The sequence below is a fragment of the Watersipora subatra genome, chromosome 6 (genome assembly GCF_963576615.1).
Source record: "Watersipora subatra chromosome 6, tzWatSuba1.1, whole genome shotgun sequence".
In the NCBI taxonomy this organism is placed as follows: Eukaryota; Metazoa; Bryozoa; class Gymnolaemata; order Cheilostomatida; family Watersiporidae; genus Watersipora; species Watersipora subatra.
Window position 1 is genome coordinate 18,672,683 of NC_088713.1, and position 18,598 is coordinate 18,691,280.

Genomic DNA, 18,598 nt, shown 5'->3' on the forward strand with positions numbered 1-18,598 from the left:
AATTCCACTAAGAGAGGACCTTCCTCAAAATGTGAGCTGTTCCTAAGATGACTGTCTTCTGTATAGTCTCAAAAGACATGTTTACTTCTACCTCAGCCAAGTATGCTACATGCCTCATTGATATTGTTCCGAGTGCACCAATTACTATTATTATCACTTCGGTCTTCACCTTCCACAGTCTGTTTATCTCGAGCCCAAGCTCTTTGTATTATTATTATTATTATAATTAGTATTATTATATAATTATGATTATAGTTATATATTTATTATTGTAAGTAATAAACTACCAGTGTTTACATATCCTGATTGTGAAAAAAATAAGCAGAAAAAATTCTATTCTCTTACGTAACTTTGAACAAACCTATAAAACTTGATTGTGGTTGAAACACCTAGAAACAATGTTTGTGCCGAAATGGCCGTAGTTGCTCGGAGGTCTGTCTCTCTCGTTATTGATATCGGTTATTGTGTTCAAGTTAGGTTCAAGTTCTTTTCTCCTTATAACATCTTCCCCACACATAAAGCTGCACATACAATTCTCTTATTCATTCTATTTGTATTGGCCCTTTTTATCTCTGGTCTCCTTTTGGCCTCCTCTCTCCTCTCGAGGACCCATCATCTGTCGTTGGCATGTGACCAAAATACAAACTGAGCACCATTAAACTTAGCGATACGACAAGTAGCATACTACTCGATTCTTAACCATTTGTTGAAACATAATCGTTGTTTATCATCAGCAACTTTTGCAAAGAAATAATTGTGATAATAACACATTTTGTCGCTTTCTAATACGAGCTATAGATTAGAGATAAAAAACTACTTGGCTTGATTTTTATCTAATCAGCTACTGACTAACAGTGTAATTATGAATATTGCTGTACAACTCTCTCTCCAGTCATACTGCTACAGCTGTAGAACAATAGAAGTATGACTTATTTATAAAGATGAACTTGGACACAATTTCAGTAAATTTGATCAGAAAGTATCGACATTTTTCTTTCATTTGAGATTGTTTTTGATGTTTGATGTGATCTGGCTGCCAGGATGTTTCAAGATTAAAATCAACAAAAATTTGATCGTGGTTAAAATGCTCGGAAGAAAAAAACACGCCCAGACATCTAAAAAAATGACTTCAGTAGTCATGCATTTTGTTTATGAGTGATAAATACACGGTTTCATCGACATCAGGAATCGGTATGTTTACTCAGCATTCAGAGGGAAAAGTTGGACAAGTTCTAACTAACCTAACCTAACGTATCTATATTTGAAATATAGATACGTTAGGCTGATTAGATATATAGATTTATTTAGATATCTAACCAGCTCAAGAATAAAAATAAATACATATATATTTTTATATATTCATATATCGATGATTCAAATAGCCTTATTTGGAGCTTTTATAGAAATGTGCCTAAAGCTATATTTGACGCTTTATTTTAACAATTGTAAGCAAATACAAAATAAAATATATGTCAATGGAGATGAGTAAAACGGAAACTTGAACACAATGACATAATGAGAGGGACAAACAGGAAACACGACTACTGACATCATTTTTTGATGATGATTTTTTAATCTTGACTTCCTTGCGGTCAGATCACCTCAAACATCAAAAACTACCTAATGCTGGTTGAGGGGGTCTTGTCTATTTGGCATACAAGATCGTCTTTGCATTTAAAACCTGAAAGAATGAAGTTTTTTTAATCTATATTCCTACTTGTAGGGAATCCTAAAGCAACCTTATTGCTATCTGAAAACCAATCATTTGACTATAGCATTAGCTAAATGTTGTCTAGCCCTTTGTTGGGTAGCAACTTCATTAAATAGATATTTGACACCAACTTTAACATGTTTTCTCAACCCGATTCACAAACACAATGATATAATACTAAAAAGACGGCGAGTCCCACCCACACACATGCCTTCTTATTATTCATCCTGTCATATCATGAATCAAGAATTGCCAGCGGCCAATCCTTTGATAGCAACAGATCCCCGTCTCTAATTAGATCTAATGAGATGCTCGATATTTTGTTTTATACTAGTGTGCTGGTAGTCTGCAGGCCATGAGAAATCAGCATGTGTAATAGGTATGTGCATAATTATTCCAAATTGTGGCAAAGTGGCCGATTGGTGCAGTGATTGGTATATTGGCCCATCAAGCTAAAAATACGAATACAATACCCATGTGAAGCGTTTTTCCTAACGCTCTAAGCGGATGGATGGACAGACAGACAAACGGATGAACACACACGGTCTTCATTATAGTAAGAACTAGTATCCACGCAGTCTGGTTCGCTGTGAGAGATCATCATGGGTTATAACTATATGTGCAGTTATTAAAAAATGGCAAGCTGATTGAGTGGAGCAAGTTTTAGGGTACCTGGCTGGTACGTGTTCAATTCCTGTGCGATGCAATCTTTTTTCTCAACTATCTAAGCTCGGCTTTGTACAGATGGCCATGGCTCTTATTATAGTAAAAGTTTTACATTTATTATTTATTTGATTTTGTTTATTTTATGTTCATCCAATGAATAATAAATCTATTTCCAACTATCGCTATTTTAAAAGAAAAACTTTTCAACTTGTGTCGATCGACTCTTATGAACAAATTGAACAATCAAACTATTTTTGAAAATTTGACATTCAAACCTTTTCATGCATTTGATACTCATGGAGTTTGCGGTTAGTTTATCAGCAATAATTTGTGAAAATTTGCTTTTGCAAGAGCTGTTTCAGCACAATTTAAAAAAAAACTGCAAATTTGTGTCTATAAGCATGATTGATTAAGATGTTACCATTGCATTAAACATTTAAATATATATGAATATATCTGAATATATTTGAAATATACCTGAATATATCTGAAATATATCTGAATATATCTGAAATATATCTGAATATATCTGAAATATATCTGAATATATCTGAAATATATCTGAATATATCTGAAATATATCTGAATATATCTGAATATATCTGAAATATATCTATTTTTTAGCTGGTTTGGATGTACTAATTCAATTTACAAATTGAAAGTTTTTTAAAATTACCAAAACAATTATTTACAAAAAAGCTGTGATAGGCTGCGAATTCTCCTAGAATATCATTGTTCTGAGTTGTTATACTGCATCTATAAAACCACTGGTACATGAACCTCTTTAGGGTAAGCCTGATTGATTGAAACCAATGAACATGATGTGCAAAAAGTTTTGAATCATTCTCCGAATGCTTCGATCATCTTGAATAGTAGAATGGACCCAGAGTAAACCACTCATGCGGAAAAAAATAGTGTGGCTCATTACTCTTTCATTTATGAAACAGTTATTTTGGCAAATGCATACTTTCATTTGTACTATCAACTGATTTAATTTAACTGGAAAAAGTAGTTAAAATAGCGATGCTATTTTGATCTGTTTATCAATAAGTAAAGACGATATCAACAACTCTGTCATTAACGAAGTTGCTTCAAATTTGGTAATTTTGTAGCCTTAGATCTACAAGCTGTTTCATCAACATATACAGAACTCTTGCATCGCTTCCTTGAGCTACTTTGTAAAAACACTTAAGGTCCATCTAGCTGAGATGACTGATCTCTTTGCATTAGTTAACACTATTTGAATGACTGATAAGATTCAAGGGGAACAAAAGCATAGCCAAACCTGCAAGCACTTGCTCAGCATGTCATAAAAAGTACTTCTCCGATTCAATAATGTTACTTGTTTGCAAGCCTAAACCGTAATACATTGTTAAAATAAACCTGGAAACATTTGCTCCCCATGTCACTAACGCATGCCATGAAATATCCCTTTGGAAACTCAACTCGTCAATGAGTCACTGGCTTGCATGCTTTAACTGTAATACATGTACATAGCTACAGTAAACACGCAAGTACATGCTCACCATGTCACTAATGCATATCACGGCTGTCACTTTTAAGACTCAGCTTAACAATTAATCACTGCCGAGGCATGTAACCTTCCTTCTGCTGGTATGTTTACAGGCAGCCAGAGAAGTGCTACGTAGTTAGCTTCAAAGCATCTCTCAGCTGACCTGAAAAGAGCGGCATCAAGATGGTGGCCACTGATATGATAACAGCTTTACAGGAGGGGAGCCGACTTGCCTCCAACCGAGATGATGACATGTACGACAGGCTGAGCAACAGATGGTCTGTGGGTAAGTCCTGCCACCTGCCAGTTATGTCCCTGCCACCTCCTAGGGAGCTGAAACTTAGACTATACACACGGGCATAACGTGTACACTATTTCTCTATAATGTTAGATATCAGTATTTGTGTAATGTCTTATTTCCACTGCAAGCAAAATATTGTGCTAATTTGTGAGAAAAAAGGAATTAGCCCTTTAAATTTTTTTATACAAATCTTACCAACTGAAGGCATTCATATGAGAAAATCAAGACAAAACAGCAAGCTAATCACCTGAAAAAAAAACTGAAGCTAAAAACTAAAAATAAAACCAGAACTCAGACTAAAACTAAAACAAAAAATAAAGCTAGAACTCATATCTCAAACTAGATTTCAAACTGAAACTCAAAACTCAAATTTAAACTCAAACTAGAAATCAAACTTAAACAAAAAATAAAGCTAAAATTGGAGACTTACTACAAAACATACTAACCAATTATTTGGATTCTAATGAATGCTGTTCTGTTGTAACCAGCTGTACAGCTGTTTCACATGCATGAGAGCGAACACCTGGAGGCAATTCTTGCAAAGAAATCTAAACTCTATCACCAAAATAAAACTACCTTGTGTCGTGTTTACATGACTTGCAGTTCATCAGCTCTATGTTGGTATACACTAGTGTTACATGCTACAAGTTGTGGTTTTAATCATAGGAATACATGATTTACATGATACACAGGGCTGGTCGCACACCTCCCAATTGTTCATAGCTGTCTAGTTTGCATTTTACGAAGAAATTGTTGCACAGCTCCGTGTTTTCTATATTAAATTGTTGCGCTTTTAGTTACAACGGGACGCATATTTTATATCGCGACTGACACTCCTAAAATGCGTCCAAGGTCAAATGTCAATGTCAAAGCGTGTAGGAAACTTTTCTTCCAAACTCTGTGTTAATATTTTTTATTTCAGAAATAATATTTTTAAACAGGCGTGTTAAAAACAGAGCTGCACAGGAATGCTGTGAATACGTCACTAATGAAAGCGATGAAAATCCAACCTTCAATCGCAAAGATTTGTACAATAATATGAATGTTGATGTTTACATCATACACTGTACTTCGTTGTTGATACGATGTTTTTAAAAATACTCTCCCCTTGAAACGGAGGTTTAAATCGCTTCGAAGAATTAAAGATTCGACGTTTTGAACCTTTTAAATGCTACGAAGATGACAAATATGATAAAGATTCATAGCTTGTAACACTAGTGAATGCTCACAGACTAGCAAGTATGTTGTACCAGACAATCAAACATTCATCGGGTGCTATAAGGCTACTGAAAACAGCATGCCAGAGACATAGCTCGGGTTTCAGGATCTAAGCTTTTATCTACAACAGACCTTTCAACTTTGAGGCTATTTTGAAAATACAAAATATGATAGATTCGAGTGACTATTTGACTTTTGACATTGAATGTCAGCCTTTGACCAGCCTGAACAAGTCCAGAGAAATAGCTACTCACTCATGCATTTTAACAACGAACGTGCACAAAATTATTGCAGGGTTTTATCAAAAAGCATCAGTAATTTTTTTATCATTTGCAACTGTTTTTTATGTTTGAGGTGACAAGATGTTTCAAGATTAAAATCGACAAACTTGATTGCAATTGGAACACTCAGAAAAAAATGTGTTGTTTTCTATTTTGCGATTTTGTAAAAATCTACTGAAATTTTTAGTAAGTTCATATTTAAATTCTGTTGGGGGCAGATACAACTACATGTAGTCCATTGTTACGGGTGTTTTAAGGCTGAGAGTAACCATGGCCAAGTGGTCTGGGACGCTTTCCCTGCAGACAACAGGTTAGGACTGCGAGGTGGCCAACTTCACCTATTCACAAAATTATTATTGGAATGAGATTCATCGTTTTAAATGATTTGTTAAAAGTAGCAACTTATCGCAAAACAGAACTGCAGAAAGCAGCCAACTAACATCACCGAGATAACAAATACGAGACACACAAACTAATCGAAAGTATCGAGTAAAAACATTAGTTCTTCCCGTTTTATTTCTAACGATTTGTGAGACCTTAGGAATGCAGAATGATGTATCAGCGCTTAATTATTTGCTATAGTCTGCGGAAAGTTTAGGTAATTATAGATGCCATCTGTCAAACTATCAGGGCAGGCTTGTTTATGAATAAGTTCATGACTTGATTGACATCTATAAGATTAACAACTGTGAATGAGTGAGGTTTTTTGCATAATCCTTACTATAATAAGAACCGTGTCCATCCATCCGAGGCTAAAGTTTGGAAAAAATTTTTTGTTTATAGGATTTGACCTAAAACTTTCAGCTTGGTAGACGGACACTACATCTGCACTAGACTACCACCGTCCTGAAAGTCAACATTTTTAAAAATTAAAAAAAAATGCTGAAAATTTTTTAAAATAGAGTTATTAAAGTATTTTTAAATTTAAGTCTTTCAGAATAATTGTGCAACTAGTAATTTTCTGTTCTATATCGGGACACCTTACGATCTCTAATACTAACTTGCTATGATAATAGTGATTATAGTGATGTAAAAAATACTTTATAACCAAGTTTTTGTTAATTTATATCCTACTAGAAATAAAACATTTGAACAGATTTGTTTAATACTGGTATATAATTATCAGTATGTTTCCATGACACCCATGAAGCGCATCATCCAGATTTGGAGTTGTGCGTAAGTTGTGTTACCATGTGAATTAAGTGTTTCTATAGATGTTCGCACATGTAGATTGACTCTGGCGCCTTGTGGAAAAAAAGTAAGGAATTGTGCACTATAAGTTAATAATTAACTACGCAGTTAGCAACGCAAACACATAAAACTAGATCGAGAAAGAACGACGAAAATATTGAAAATGTTTAAAATTGAATAGCTGGCGTGGTATTTTAATACGCATCATTCACAAATGCTGTTTCCATTATTTGCAAGCAGGATGGATTCGATAAAGTTTTGCAAATCCCAAAGCTCGCTTAGCTTGCGGATTTATACTGTTTCTATGATGCGGTTAGCTTGTGTATTGGCTCAAATTTGCGTATCATGGAAACAGGGATGGTTAATGACAGCAATATAATACTGAGTTAATAGCTATAGCACTGGTGGTTATAAACAAGTAATAATTTTTACTTGATGAATACGATGATGAAAAGCAAAAAAAAGACAACTGATTTTGCTAAATACTATGCCATTTAATAAACTAAATAAAAGATACAATCGTTTAGCCAACGAGAAAGTTCCTGGTTGAATTTGTAGGCTGCTAAAATCAAGTCTACTAAAAGAATTTGAAACATATGTCTAGATATAACCTTAAACAGTAAATACCACAGGCAAGTTATTCTTTCTGGTTATGGCTAAAAATAAACTTATACAAAATTGTAGTGGATTTTATCAGAAATTATTGTATTTTTTATCATTTGTGATTGTTTTTGATGTTTGAGGTAATCTAACTGCCAGGATGTTTCAAGATTAAAATCGAGAAAAATTTGAGCATTTTAACCGCGACAAAACTTTATCGCGGTTAAAATGCTCAAACTCAAGCAGACGTGTGATTATGATGGCTAAAGTCACACTCCGGCAAAGAGATTGACAGAATAGAGACACGTAACAAAAAGAAAAACTAAAAGTAGAAGGAAAAGACGTGCGAAATGACGTCAGTTGTTGCTATCGTTGTTATACTTGATATCAGCTATTGTGTTTAAGTTGCAGGGTTACGCATCTTTATTCTATCAGTTTCTTTGCCATAATGGCACTTTTGCTTGAGCTGAAAGTTTTAACTGCAACCATGTTGCATCGATTATAATCTTGAAACATCCTGGCAAATAATTCATTTAAAAATCAAAAACAATCACAAATGACAGAAAAATACAGATATTTGCTGAGAAAATCTACAAAAATTTTGCGAAAGTTCATCGTTAATTGCAAAACAGCATACGATATGATCTGTTTTCCATAACAACAGAAAACAGTGCAGAGACACTTGCCAGCACTTGCCAGCACTTGCCAGCATTGTTGAAGTTGAGTGAACAACTATGATAGGTCTATTTGAGTATTAAAGCGTTTAAAAGTTTGTATAAAACACAATCTTTCTCAATGGTGAATCCCTAAAATAAACAAATATGGCAAATGGTCTTATCTCCACTTCTTTGAAAAGGAATTCTAGTGAAACTGTAGTCAAGGTTGAAAGGTAGAAAAAAGATTGCTTTATATAAGATTTGAACTCAAGGCATTTGGCTTAGCAGACGAGCTTGCTAATTGTTCACCTTTGGTCCTTATAGAATAGTTGCGCACACATTTTTTCTGTACTTTATTGGCACGCCTGACAATATCTCAGGCCACACCCGGCTACTAGGAACTATTCCTTACTATAATAAAAGCCCGGTCTGTCGTCTGAAGCCATGGTTACATGTTAACATAAAAGGTCGCTCTATGCCAGTCTTGAACTCTTGACGCTCAGCTTAATTGCCCAACACTTAAAATACTTGGGCGCGTACTTTTCTCCATGCTCCATCTGGCACACCTGTTTCTTGGCGCCCTAAAATGTCAAGGAAATAGTATGAATCAATGACTTTTGACCTTACTTTGAGTGCTTTATTAAGGAAATTCTGTTAAGAGGTATAAAACAACACACAGCAACAGCTGCTTTTTACTCAGCCATCACAGCTGATGATGTTTAGCGGCAATCTTTGATGATAAAAAATATAAATTTTTCTCAGTTTGATTAGTAAAGTCCACATATTCTCAAATAATAAATAAACCTTTTTTTGACCTAAATCTCCTTTTATAGCAGGGCACTCATGTTAGTTTTATAAATCATATATAAAACTATAGGTCTATAAAACTATATAGGCCTATATTATATATATATATATATAAATATATATGTATACATGTACATTTATACATATATATTTATATATATTACATATTTATATATAGTGTATATTATATATACTTTATAATATATGTAATATAATATGTATTATATATCATAACTATAAATTCACAAATTATAATATTAAATGTGATAGATTATAATATATCATAATTCTATATATATATATATATATATATATATATATATATATATATATATATATATATATATATATATATATATATATATATATATATATATATATATATATATATATATATATATATATATATTGGCAATGACTTTTGTATTCAACCCAAATTCTCTCAGGAGAGTCCATGAGAGTGTTTATTAAAGTCAATTGTCATTAATGCATGCAACAGATACTCACAATTAGTCACGCAGTTAGATTTATGCAACGTAAGGTCTCAAGTTCAAACCCATACAAAACAACCTTTTATGAAGGATTTTAATTATTGCCTATATCTGTCTTTCAGTGTGATGGCTTCAAAATTAGATGATCAGAGTTGTATAATATAATAGATAGATTTTTGCATTAATATTTTTGTTATTACATTTCTTGTTGTCTAAGTGATTTGCCTCTCGCAACACTGATATGAAACCAAACCTGCTAAATCTAATCAAAAACTAGTTTAAAGAATGTATCAGCTGACCTTTGACCTTAACACATATTATCAGTAATTACAACTAACCAGGGGGTACTAACTGCCTGCCAAGACAATAAGGTGTGATACATTATACATTTTCAGTTTAGGAATGCTGCCAGTCAGCTAGACCTCAGGGATAAGATTAATATCACTCACTCACTCACTCTCTCACTCACTCACTCACTCACTCACTCACTCACTCACTCACTACCTCTGTAACGGCAGCCCTAGCGTGATCAACACACTTGTGTTTTGAAGGGTTACATGGTGCTGCCATGATTCATGTATTTGGGTTGGCTGTCTATTTTCCTGTTTGCTGTTTATTTGACCTGGTGGATAATTAATTGGTAGGCTGCCTGAACTGGTCATCATTGCACAATGCACTAACTTTCAATGATGAAAATGTAGTGACAACGCTGTCACCTATAGTAAAAGCAACAAATGAATCAGCGAAACCCTATTGCTTACCAATTGCAAAAGTTATTTTAGTGATTTATAAGTTTTAATTTTATACTTAGCAGTAGTTGTTTACATGTTTACAAGATTGCCACTGTATAAAAGCGAGATATCGTTTCAAGACCGCAGTACAGCATGAACAGTGAAGAGGTGCGCTCAAAGGTACGAGTGACACTTTCGACTGTATCTCTCAAGCAGATTGTATTATTAGCTAGTTTCGTGACAGAGAGTACAAGGTATGCAATTTCTCATTTTATATAGCCACTATATATTTCTCAACTGCAATTTTATAGTTTAAGCAGAATGGCTGTAGTTTAACATTTCAATGATTTACATATGTTTGTTGCTGCGACAATACTGAATTTATACCTCATTATATGCTACTTTTACCAATGCTATCTTTTAACAACTGCTTAAAGAGTGATGTAAAACTTTTATAGATCATAAAACTGGTGTAAATTTTGACTGAATGCGAAATCTTATCTATTGATGCCTTTTATAATATGCATAATTCTATTGTAGTTTTTACGTTGTAAACTTTGGCCAATAAAGTTTGCATCAGTCACAAACCCCTCTCATATCTATCCGGAACATAGCTACAGTAAAAACTTGTCTCCTAAAGAGGGATTCAAGCCAAGTGGAGAGATATCCTAAAGTAAAAACTTGTCTCCTAAAGAGGGATTCAAGCCAAGTGGAGAGATATCCTAAAGAAGGATACAAACAAAGAAGTAGAAGTGAAACTATTTACACATCTAAGGATCCAGATTATCCTCAATCTCAAGATCAAGAAAGAAGGTTCGGTGAGTCACAACAAAGCAACCGTGAAAAATCTCGCTCCTTTTGTGGCAATCTAATAGGACTAGGTTATTTAGCGACCTTCACTTTTGTAATTGTAACTGGTAAGCCATTGGAATTTCGCAAATTTGTAGTAAGTAAATAGCAATAAGGTCGTGAACCAAGTAATTAAAATTGGGCAGTTAATTGGGGTTTTTATGAAAACCAGTCAAGCTCCTATATTTTGATTGTTCACTGGCTCGCTTAGCAGCACATAGGTTGGTACTTTGGCGACCCCTTGTTGTTTTGTGGTATTTCCTTTGGAACCTTTTCAAACTCACAATAGTGTTATGACGCAGCGCTACCTAACACTCCATATCTAGGTGTCATCAAATAGGTAATAGATATTACAATGGGCAAGACAAGCCGTAAACAAAGTGATAAGGCAATCAAGAATGCTATTGCAATTAGAAAACAGAACATTCAACGCAATATTAGAAAGTTCAATAAACTCACTGGTGATCAGCTGATCACCTTAGACTTAGAGAAGCAGGAATTGTTGACCAACATTTACCTAGATACAAAAGCTGATTTAGAAATCTTGAGAGGCTTTGACCCAAAATACTCAGGCCTAACCCAACTTGATGAGCAAGTGAAACTCATGGAAAATTATGTAGAATCTAGCAAAGTTGAAAGTGAGCATGAAAGCAGTGACCAAAAAATGTCTCAGAGTCAAGCAGTTTTGCATACTGAAGCACCTTCTATCAGCATGCGTTCTAAAAGTTCAGTTAAACTGGCAGCTGCCAGAATACAGGCTGCTGAAGTAGACACAGAAATAAAAGCACTTCGTCGTCAATATGAAGACGAATGCATGCTCAAAGAGCTAGAAAGTAAACTACACGCTCAAAAGTTGCGCATGAAAGAAAATGAGCTTGTGACTAAAAAGGAACTAATAAATCAGAGAAGACAACTTCTCGAAGAACATGACTTAGATGAGAGAGAAGAGATTACCCATGCTCTTGAACACATTTCTATTGTTAGTAATACTCTTGCCTCTTCTCACTCAGCCATTAGATATGACCATAATGCACCAAAAATGGAGCAAAAGCTTGCAAGCAACTTACAATCAACAGTAAATACTAAATCAGAAAAAAGTGGTGTATCAGACATGCACATACTTGCTGAATCAATTGCTAAAGCTATGCGCAGTAGCAGGCTGCCAGTGCCTGACCCACCTATATTTACAGGCAATCCGCTAGAATATGTAGACTGGGAAATTTCCTTTAGGACACTAGTTGAAAGCTCAGGCATTCCAGATGCTGACAAGATTCATTATCTTAAAAAGTACGTAGCAGGTCCAGCTAAAGAAGCGATCAGTGGTGCCTTTTTGTTAAAATCGGACATGGCTTATCTAACAGCTAAGCAAAAGCTAAAAGATCGTTTTGGATCTGATTTTGCTGTAGCAGAAGCATTTCGCTCTAAACTGCAACAATGGCCAAAACTCAGAGCCAATGATCACACAGGCATTCAAAAGTTTGCAGACTTTCTAGGTCAGTGCCAAACAGCCATGCAACAAATAGAAGAACTAGCAGTCTTAAATGACTCCCAGCAAAACATCATGCTGATGAGCAAACTTCCAGACTGGTTAGCAAACAGGTGGAAGCGGCAAGTAGTGAAACACAAAAAAGTCAATGGTAAATTTCCAAAATTTGAAGAATTTGTAAAATTTCTTGGTGACGAATCAGACATTGTAAATGACCCCACGCTCATGAGCTGTCCTGCAAGTGCAGATGACTTCAAACAAGCCAAAAGACCAGAAAAACCAAAATCAATGGCACGCTTGTCAAGTAGCAATAATGATGGTCAGCGATGTACATTTTGCAACATTCCTAACCACAGAGTTACAGAGTGTAAAAAGCTCGCAAATAAAACACAAGATGAAAAGAAGTGCTTTGTTCAAGAAAACAAGCTGTGTTGGGCTTGCTTAAAACCAAGCCACAGGTCATCTCAATGTACACACAAGGCTAAGTGCACAAGATGCAGTGGGCCACATCCCACAGCACTTCACTTTGACAAACAAAGGGCAACTCAATTAGTCGCACCCATTGACAAAACAAGCAGTAGAACAGAAGTGCAAACCACACAGAACATAAACACAACTCATAATGCAATGCAACCTAAACATGTTTCAAATTCTGTCTCACCGACTGTTGCAAAATATGCACCTACTTCCAAAACTGCTGACACAATTAAAGAAGGTAACAATGCACCAACAGAAAACAAGGAAAGTAGTCAAACAAGATCAAAAGCAACATGCAATAGGTTAAAAGCCGCAACAGGACTCAACTCAATGATAGTCCCAGTGTGGTTATCTAGTAGCAATCAGCCTGATCATGAAGTACTGATATATGCCCTGCTAGACACAATGTCGGATACCACATTTGTAACCAATCAAGCAGTAGCCCAGTTAGATACACTAGGTCAACAAACCACATTGAAACTAACAACAATGACATCTAAGAACAAAGACACGCCATGTATGATGCACAATGACCTAACCATTCGTGGTTACAAAACTACTGACAAAATAAAAGTTCCATGTGCATACACAAGAGACTCTATACCCCTAGATAGAGATCACATACCCACAGCAGAGGTAGCAAAATCTTGGGCCCATTTGAAAATGATAGCGTGCGAACTTCCCAAGTTAGACAATGTAGAGGTAGGCATGCTCATAGGCTATGACACATCTAGAGCACTTATACCTCTGAAATCTATAACAGGTGACAATGTTTCTGATCCATATGCTGTGCAAACACCATTAGGATGGAGCATAGTAGGCAAAACTAGAAAAGGTTTGGATAGATCAAGTGGTGTTAGTCATCTCGTAACAACATTTCAAAATCCAGGCCACGTTGAACATGAACCCATGTCTGTTAGCTTTGCATACAGAGTAAATAAAGATCCTTCATGCAAGGAAATCATAGATTTGCTGCAACAAGATTTCTCTGAGAACTCTATTGCTAAACAAACTTCCATGTCAAAGGAAGATCAGCAGTTTGTCAGCACACTTACTGAAAACACAGAGCAAACTAAAGAGGGCTTTTACTCAATGCCTTTGCCATTCAAAGTTCGGCCAGAGATGCCAAACAACCTATGCATGGCTAAAAAGCGTTTTGAGCTTCTACGAAAAAAGCTAGCAAACAACCCACAATATCAGAATGACTACATTTCATTCATGAATTCTATCATAGAGTCTGGAGACGCCGAATTGGTGCTCACAGACAGCAAGGCAAAACCAGGCAGGGTTTGGTACATTCCTCATTTTGGAGTGTACCATCCCAAGAAACCTGACAAGATTAGGGTCGTGTTTGACTGTAGTGCGAAGTTCCACAATGAGTCTCTTAATGACCACTTGTTACAAGGCCCAGACATTTTGAACAGCCTCATAGGTGTACTGCATAGGTTTAGAAAAGGCCGAATAGCTGTCATGTGCGACATACAACGGATGTTTCACATGTTCAAAGTCCATGAATCTGATCGAGACTATCTCAGATTCCTCTGGTTCAAAGATGATAGCATGTCAGAGGTAGCGGTGTATAGGATGGCTGTTCACCTTTTTGGAGCCACTTCCTCTCCAGGATGTGCAACATTTGGCCTGCGACAATTAGCTACTGACAAACACAATCCAAATGATCCATACAGTGTACAAGCCAAAGATTTTATGCTGCATGATTTTTATGTGGATGATGGACTCATTAGCTTGGACTCACAAGAACAAGCAGTAGCTGTAATAAATAGAGCTATTGACATATGCTCTAAGGGCAATATCAGACTGCACAAGTTCGTGAGCAATGACAAAAAGGTTCTTAGAACCATACCAAGTTCAGAAAAAGCTGAGAAACTTCAAGATCTTGATTTGCAAGCTGCAAATAGCACACTTCCAATAGAGCGCGCTTTAGGCATAGAGTGGTGTGTTGAAAATGATCAGTTTCAATTTAGAGTCATGCTCAAAAGCCAAGCAACTACTCGGCGTGGAATTCTATCCACCATAGCCTCAGTGTTTGATCCACTAGGTTTCATTTCACCATTCATTTTGATGGGAAAACAAGTCCTGCAGCAGATGTGCAGAGACAATCTGGATTGGGATGACCCATTACCAGAACACCTACAAGCAAAATGGCAGTCATGGACACATGATCTGTTAGCGCTAAACAGGGTGAAAGTTGACAGGTGTTTAAAACCACCAGACTTCGACCAAGTTATAGCCACAGAACTGCATCATTTCTCAGATGCAAGTGCATCAGGCTATGGTCAATGCTCTTATATACGTTATGTCAACTCAGACAAACGAGTACACTGTGCTCTACTCTGCGGCAAATCCAGAGTTGCCCCATTGAAGCAAGTAACAGTTCCAAGAGCAGAGCTACAAGCTGCTGTGCTGTCTGCAAAAATAGCACACAATATAAAGGCAGAACTAAAACTTGCAAACGTTACTAAAGAGGTCTTCTGGACTGACTCTAAGGTAGTACTAGGGTATATTCACAATGAGGCACGTAGGTTCCATGTGTATGTTGCTAACAGAGTTCAACAGATATGCAACATAACCACTGTTGACCAATGGCACCATATCAGTACAAACAGTAATCCTGCGGATATAGCCTCACGTGGAGCTACCGTCGCAAAGCTGGTAGATTCATGCTGGTTTACCGGGCCAGAAATACTCTGGAACAGCTGCTTTGAGCCTATACCTCCGGCCAAAGAAGATGTTCTTCTTAAACTCGTTGACCCAGAAGTCAAAGCTAAATGCCACAGCATACTTAAGTCAAAGGACCTGACAATGGCTGAAAGACTCAAAGTATACTCAAAACTCTCATCGGCAGTGAGAGCAGTGCGCAAGCTACAGAACTGGGCAAGATTGAAAAAGGCACCAGCGAATCCTGACTTTGGCGTACAATCATATGAAAAGGCAAAACTGACTATCATGATGTGGGCCCAACAAGATGGACTCACAGAGTATGAGCAAGTAAAGCAAGGAACTCTGAACAAGTCTAGTACTCTGGCCAAACTTGACCCTTTTATTGATGCCTCAGGAGTTATGAGAGTCGGTGGTCGACTGAAATCTGCCAGATTGCCTTTCGCAGAAACACACCCAGTCATACTGCCCAAAAATTCACATGTCACAAGACTAGTAATAGCAGAATGCCATGAGAAGGTTAAACACCAAGGAAAAGGCATGACAATGTGTGAGATCAGGTCAGCAGGATTCTGGGTAATAGGATTGAACTCTATGGTAGCCTCTTATATCCACAAGTGTGTATCATGCAGAAAACAAAGACGTCCAACTGAGACACAAAAGATGGCAGACTTGCCAAGTGAACGAGTAACATGCAACCCGCCTTTTACTTGCGTAGGGTGTGACTGTTTTGGCCCATTCGTAGTCAAAGAAAATCGAAAGGAATGCAAGCGTTATGGGGTTATCTTTACCTGTATGGCATCTAGAGCCATTCATATCGAAGTCATAGATGACATGAGCACAGATGCATTTATTAACGCTCTTAGATGTTTCATCGCAATCAGAGGTCCAATTCGTCAAATTCACACTGACAGGGGCACCAACTTCATAGGTGCTGCAAACGAACTACGTAAGGCTCTAGCAGAAAGCAGCAATTCCAAACTATCAATGTATGCCCAAGAGAACAATTTTGACTTTGTTACGAATACACCTCATTCAAGCCACATGGGAGGAGTGTGGGAACGCCACATTCGCACAATTAGAAGTATTCTAAATTCTATCCTCATGAATAGCTCCAATAGACTAGACACTAGCACACTTCGAACATTCCTTTATGAAACTATGGCTATTGTCAACTGCAGACCTTTGACTGCGCAGAATAGCGAAGATAAATTCACGACTGCGCTATCTCCTAATCAGTTACTCACAATGAAATCAAAAGTTGTCCTGCCTCCACCCGGCAAGTTTGACCAAACTGATGCTTACTCCAGAAAGCGTTGGAGGGTAGTACAAAGCTTGGCCAACACATTTTGGTCACGCTGGCGCAAAGAATACTTGCAAACACTTCAAGCCAGACAGAAATGGACAGAAGCTACTCCAAACATTGAAATTAATGACATAGTCATCTTAAAAGATGAAACTAAACACAGAAACCACTGGTCGCTAGCCAGGGTTATAGCAACAATACCAAGCAAAGATGGGTTAGTTAGAAAAGTCAAACTACTAATGGCAGATAGTAATATGAACAGCAAAGGAAAACGTGTTTCACCACATTCTATCATAGAGAGACCTATACACAAATTAGTTTTTCTTTGCAAGCCTGTCAATTCGTAAATGCACTAATTTAATTTAGTAATAGTTTAGTATTAGCTGATACTCGCTCGCCCCGCCTTTATATATATTAATCACATGCTATCTTATTAAGCTGCGAGTTGTTGAATTCGTCCCAATAAAATATGGCCGAATTAAAGGGGGGAGTGTAACGGCAGCCCTAGCGTGATCAACACACTTGTGTTTTGAAGGGTTACATGGTGCTGCCATGATTCATGTATTTGGGTTGGCTGTCTATTTTCCTGTTTGCTGTTTATTTGACCTGGTGGATAATTAATTGGTAGGCTGCCTGAACTGGTCATCATTGCACAATGCACTAACTTTCAATGATGAAAATGTAGTGACAACGCTGTCACCTATAGTAAAAGCAACAAATGAATCAGCGAAACCCTATTGCTTACCAATTGCAAAAGTTATTTTAGTGATTTATAAGTTTTAATTTTATACTTAGCAGTAGTTGTTTACATGTTTACAAGATTGCCACTGTATAAAAGCGAGATATCGTTTCAAGACCGCAGTACAGCATGAACAGTGAAGAGGTGCGCTCAAAGGTACGAGTGACACTTTCGACTGTATCTCTCAAGCAGATTGTATTATTAGCTAGTTTCGTGACAGAGAGTACAAGGTATGCAATTTCTCATTTTATATAGCCACTATATATTTCTCAACTGCAATTTTATAGTTTAAGCAGAATGGCTGTAGTTTAACATTTCAATGATTTACATATGTTTGTTGCTGCGACAATACTGAATTTATACCTCATTATATGCTACTTTTACCAATGCTATCTTTTAACAACTGCTTAAAGAGTGATGTAAAACTTTTATAGATCATAAAACTGGTGTAAATTTTGACTGAATGCGAAATCTTATCTATTGATGCCTTTTATAATATGCATAATTCTATTGTAGTTTTTACGTTGTAAACTTTGGCCAATAAAGTTTGCATCAGTCACAAACCCCTCTCATATCTATCCGGAACATAGCTACAACCTCACTCACTCACTCACTCACTCACTACCTCACTCACTCACTCACTCACTCACTCACTCTCTCACTCACTCACTCACTCACTCACTCTCTCACTCACTCACTCACTCACTCACTCACTACCTCCCGGAGCTATAACAGTGTTGAGCTTGTCTCCCTATTTAATTTTCTTCAAGTTGATTTTGAATAGATGCAGACATTCCATGCTCAATTTGTAGTCAAGATATGAATAGCATGATACCATTACATAAGGTTTGAGTTTTAACCCTTTAGCGACCGCGCGGTTACGATGGAAAAACCACTAG

General features: G+C 36.6%; 2 protein-coding genes across 2 annotated transcripts in view; both read left to right on the top strand.

Annotated features, from left to right (window-relative positions):
• LOC137398496 (innexin unc-7-like) overlaps positions 1-18,598 on the top strand; it is a 65,832-nt gene that overhangs the window by 6,294 nt on the left and 40,940 nt on the right. The window contains exon 2 of the mRNA XM_068084613.1: positions 4,004-4,176. Coding sequence (XP_067940714.1) covers positions 4,074-4,176 — 103 coding nt within the window. The 5' untranslated portion in view covers positions 4,004-4,073. The remainder of the gene's footprint in view (positions 1-4,003; positions 4,177-18,598) is intronic.
• On the top strand, positions 10,320-18,431 carry LOC137398755 (uncharacterized). The gene is made up of 4 exons (XM_068084940.1): positions 10,320-10,420; positions 10,861-10,984; positions 11,356-17,174; positions 18,290-18,431. The coding sequence occupies exons 1-4, from the start codon at positions 10,320-10,322 to the stop codon at positions 18,429-18,431; spliced, it is 6,186 nt and encodes a 2,061-aa protein (XP_067941041.1).

Bases quoted from the DNA above. Each gene is read 5' to 3' on its own strand.
- LOC137398755 (XM_068084940.1), top strand. From the start codon at position 10,320: ATGAACAGTGAAGAGGTGCGCTCAAAGGTACGAGTGACACTTTCGACT. The intron at 10,985-11,355 runs GTGAGTCACAAC...GTCATCAAATAG, and splicing joins AGATCAAGAAAGAAGGTTCG to GTAATAGATATTACAATGGG. The intron at 17,175-18,289 runs GTTAGTTAGAAA...TCCGGAACATAG, and splicing joins ACAATACCAAGCAAAGATGG to CTACAACCTCACTCACTCAC.